Source organism: Hipposideros armiger, unplaced genomic scaffold (assembly GCF_001890085.2).
Source record: "Hipposideros armiger isolate ML-2016 unplaced genomic scaffold, ASM189008v1 scaffold_37, whole genome shotgun sequence".
Taxonomy (NCBI): domain Eukaryota; kingdom Metazoa; phylum Chordata; class Mammalia; order Chiroptera; family Hipposideridae; genus Hipposideros; species Hipposideros armiger.
Window position 1 is genome coordinate 3,890,491 of NW_017731387.1, and position 4,152 is coordinate 3,894,642.

Genomic DNA, 4,152 nt, shown 5'->3' on the forward strand with positions numbered 1-4,152 from the left:
GGTTTAGAGCAGAGCCACTATCAGCAGCTGCAAATGGCAATTAGCATCGATAGCAAGTTCTGATGACTTTACAAGACCCCTGTACAATACTGACTAACGCACCCTTTCACTGTACATCAAAGGCTGCGATTTCACAGAGGCTCTGGTGTCCTAACTAAACGAGACACTCTTATCCCTCACATTAGCTGTGTCACCAGTTGGAATTACACCCTTATTAGTATCTATAGCTCCAAGTATGTGGGGCTTTATTATACATGAAAATCTGGGGGGGGGGGTGTTTTTATTGTTTAGTATCTGGATGCCATAGGCATGTAAAATGCATAATGAATTACCTATGCAATGTAAATCATCCTAAAATCGAAACTGTCAAGACAGAAAGAGGAACAAGCAAGGTCCAGAACTCTTAGAAAGATGGATTAGAAACAAAAGAAAAACCCAGAAGTGTGGGTGACATTTAATAATACAGACAAGAGGACGGTGTCTTTAGGCCATGTATAATAATGCATACCCCAAATTTCAAAGAACGTTGTAATTCCAACTGGGGTTCTAATACTGGAACCAACCACTTGGGCTTCAACACTGTTCTAGATGTCAGCGGACTCCTAATGGAATTATAGCCTTACTACAGTTGGGATAAGGAGAGGGTGCTTTTTTTTTTTCTTTCTTCTTCTTTTATTAAAGCTATCATTCCAGGCTTTGATCAAAGATCCAAGAATATTTGTTCTACCAGGCTGGAATGAATGTGGTAAGTTCAGAGTACATTTAAAAGCTGCAACAAAATATAGGTAGCAAACATCTCAGAATTTTGGATCAGCCCAGATGGAGACAGCAATTTGAAATGTTTTCGATCCCTCACTTAAAATGATGAAATGTATATCTATCAGCCAAGATAGAGCAATTTGAAATGTTCTCGATCCCTTACTTAAATGATGAAATGTGTATCATACTATCTGTAAATTGGATATTCCATTACAGTGATACGTACAGAATTCCCATGCGTTATTACACTTTCCTGAGAGTGAAGCAATTAGAATAACCTTAATCCTAGCAACAAAGTTTTTTTGTGTTTTTTTTGTTTTGTTTTTTTGTAGGGTTTTTTTTTGTTGTTTTTTTTGTTTTTTATTTTTTTGCATTTAAAACTTTTGGGCTATTCCCTGACGATCTATACATGTAAATTTGATTGCTAGACATTGTCACTTTGAATGGCAAACTATTTTTAATCTATTGATTTTGATTAAAAATCATAATACAAACAGAGCTAAAATCACGCTAACAAAATAAACTAAATATGAAAAGTTGCATTGAAAGGGCATTACATTATTCTTAATAGGATCGTGTAGAAACATTCCAATGGCAGTGTTCTCAAAATAAAACAAAATTACATTAGAAGACCTCCAGCCCGGGCCCTGCTGGGGACCTTACCGGTAACTCTGGCTGGTGGGTGTCTTTACTCTCGTGCTACATGGCTCACTTACATCAGACATCATGTTTGTATACCCTGAGAAATCTGACACTGAAGTCCTTCCTCTATGGTCCACTTCTCCATTAGAGTTACTGATAAAGGTCATTGGCACCCTGCTGCCCGACTTGAACTGAGAACCAAACGCTTGTGCAAAGTTCTCAATCTGGTACGTCGTTCTAGGCTCTGTGTCTTTCTGAGGATCTATCTGGCTAGCTAACTCCTGAGATGGAATCTGAAAGCTGGCTGAGGACTCTAAGTTTTTCTGTTGTTCCTTCTGGCTGGTCAGTTTCTGAGATGAGGACTGAAAGGCTGATGAGGTCTCCAGATTCTTCTGAGAATCTATCAGATCATCCAGCTCCTGGGAAGGTGTCAACTGCTGATGGGTGGCATCCAAAGCAGACAGGTAAAGACCTGGTTGAGATCCAAACAACATCCCAAAAGGAGGCTTTGGCAATGAAGATGGCAACACTGAGGTAACAGACTGGCCGAAACCACACTCCAAAGGAGACGTAGTGTATATCTGCTTTTCTGGAAATAAGGTGTGGTTGTGGAGAGGCGAAGACAAGCTGACAAACTGGAAACCGTGTCCAAGCGCAAAGCCCGCATTCGTGGATTTTTCAAAAGCCTGCTGGAGGTACTTGGAGTATTCTTGCAACACGCTGGCCTTCTCACTTGAAGGGGTCTGGGTGCCTGGGCTCAAATTCTCTTCTTGAACCAACTCTGAGTGTTCTCCTGAGGTGTGTAAGTCCACTCGTGGTTCTGTTATGTTGAAGGGATCCTCTTTCTGGCTTTCTGACTTGCCGGAGTACTGATCCAGAATACTCTGCAAAACCTCATCCGGAATTCCAGACTTGTCATGACAAGACTTAATTTCAGTATTTAGGGCTGAGGAGTCAATAAGTGACAATGGGGCCTCGCTGTCCAAAACACTGACCCCTGCAGACTGAATGACAGACTGCTGGGAGACCATGTGTCCCACGTTTATAGAGAAGGCACTGTTGCTGCTGGCAGTTGGTAAGTATCTTCTTTTCTTTGAAAACTGCATGGCATCATCGTAATTACTGTTCATCTGGCCTTGCTTGCCACCTGTACCCTGGAGAAGACTAATGGTCTCCACACCAGTACTCGATGCTATGCCAAGTGCGCCACCTGGTTTCCCAGACAAAGGCTTCTGTCCTACTATGTCTGGTAACGGTGACACAAAGTTAAGGTAGTTTTTGTCGGTACTCTTCCTGCTTCCTTTCTTGAAGATCAGTTTTGGCACCCTTTTCTGCAGTTCATCCACACCAGGGCCAATGATGCCTCCGCCGGAAGACATGGCAGGCATCTCCACCGAGTAACTCTGCACGCTCAGGCTGTTGGAAATTGGCGATTCGCTCGCTTTAGCAGTCTTTTGCTCCTTATTTTCGACAGCTACGCTTTTTGACTTGGTTTTCCTCCTTGAAGAACTTGTGTTTCCCTGAGACAACACAGCCAGGTGACCCATACTGTTGGGGTTCGATGACCCAGGTTCTGCGCTCGCGGCTCCTTTCGCTATGGCTTCACCACACGTGCGTCTGTGCTTCAACAGCCGATCAGTCCTCGAGAAATACTGTTGGCAGGTGTCGCACTTATATGGCTTTTCTCCGCTATGTGTCCTCTTGTGTCGCTCCATGTGGTATTTCTGGATGAACTTCATGCTGCACTGGTCGCAGCCGAACGGCTTCTCGCGGCTGTGGATCTTCTCGTGCCGCTGCAGGAGGTATTTCTGGATGAAGCCCATGCTGCACTGGCTGCACTGGAACGGCCTCTCCCCGGTGTGGATGAGCACGTGTCTCCGCAGGTGATAGGAGCTCCGGAAAGCAGCGCTGCAGTGGTCGCAGATGTGAGGTTTCTGGCTTGGGGAGAGGACGGCGCCTTCTCCGTCTCCGACCGCGGGCGGTTTGGAAGATGCGCTCGGCTTCCTCTTGGCTTTGATTCCCTGAGATTCTGGCTTTGGCCTCTTCGCCTTTTTGACTAAGTTCGTGTCCTGCTTTGGCTCCCCGTGGTCGTGGCGCTCGTCGGTCCTGGCGCCGGCGCCGAGCAGCGCGTCGCGGTGCTGCGGGCCGGGCGGCGGCGGGGCGTGCTGGTGGAGGACGCTGAGGTCCTGGATGACGCCGTGGGACTCCTCTTGGCCCCGGTCCTCGGCCCCCGCGAACAGCCCCCCGTAGTGGTGGTGGTGGTGGTGGTGGTGGTGGTGGTGGTGCGGGGACGGCTGCTCCTCGGGGTCCGCGGGCTTCTCCTGCTTGATGCTCACCAGCGACTGCAGGAAGCCCCAGGAGGTGCGCTGCGCCGGGAAGGCCGCGCCGGAGGCCGCCGGCTCCTTCTTGAAAGTCACGTCCGGGGCCGGCGCAGGGGGGGGCTCGGCCGCCGGGGCCGCGGAGGTAGAGGCGGCGAGCACGCACTGCGGGGGAGGGGCGGCCGGGCCGGCCGGCCGGGCGAAGCTGGCGACCGGGGGCAGCCGGTGGTTGAACATGACCAGACCCTGCGGGAAGGTGGGCTCCATCTCCGCCCGCCGGCCGCCGGAGCCGCCGCCGCCGCCGCTCAGGAACCCGCCGCCGACTTTCATGCCCCGGAGGAGGCCTGGCTGCGGAGGGGAGGGACGGGGAGAGGGGACAGGAGAGGCGGTGGGACCGGGCCCGCGGGACCCCGCGCCCGACCCGCCGCCGCCG

At 49.9% G+C, this 4,152-nt stretch overlaps 1 protein-coding gene across 2 annotated transcripts in view; it reads right to left on the reverse strand.

Moving 5' to 3' along the window:
* Positions 1–255: 255 nt before the first annotated feature.
* Positions 256–4,152, reverse strand: part of ZNF281 (zinc finger protein 281) — a 4,305-nt gene continuing 408 nt past the window's right edge. Inside the window, exon 2 of one of the 2 annotated variants that reach the window (XM_019638038.1) lies at positions 256–4,067. In XM_019638038.1, coding sequence (XP_019493583.1) covers positions 1,419–4,049 — 2,631 coding nt within the window. In that variant the 5' untranslated portion in view covers positions 4,050–4,067 and the 3' untranslated portion in view covers positions 256–1,418. The remainder of the gene's footprint in view (positions 4,068–4,152) is intronic. The other variant, XM_019638037.1, reaches the window with a different exon arrangement.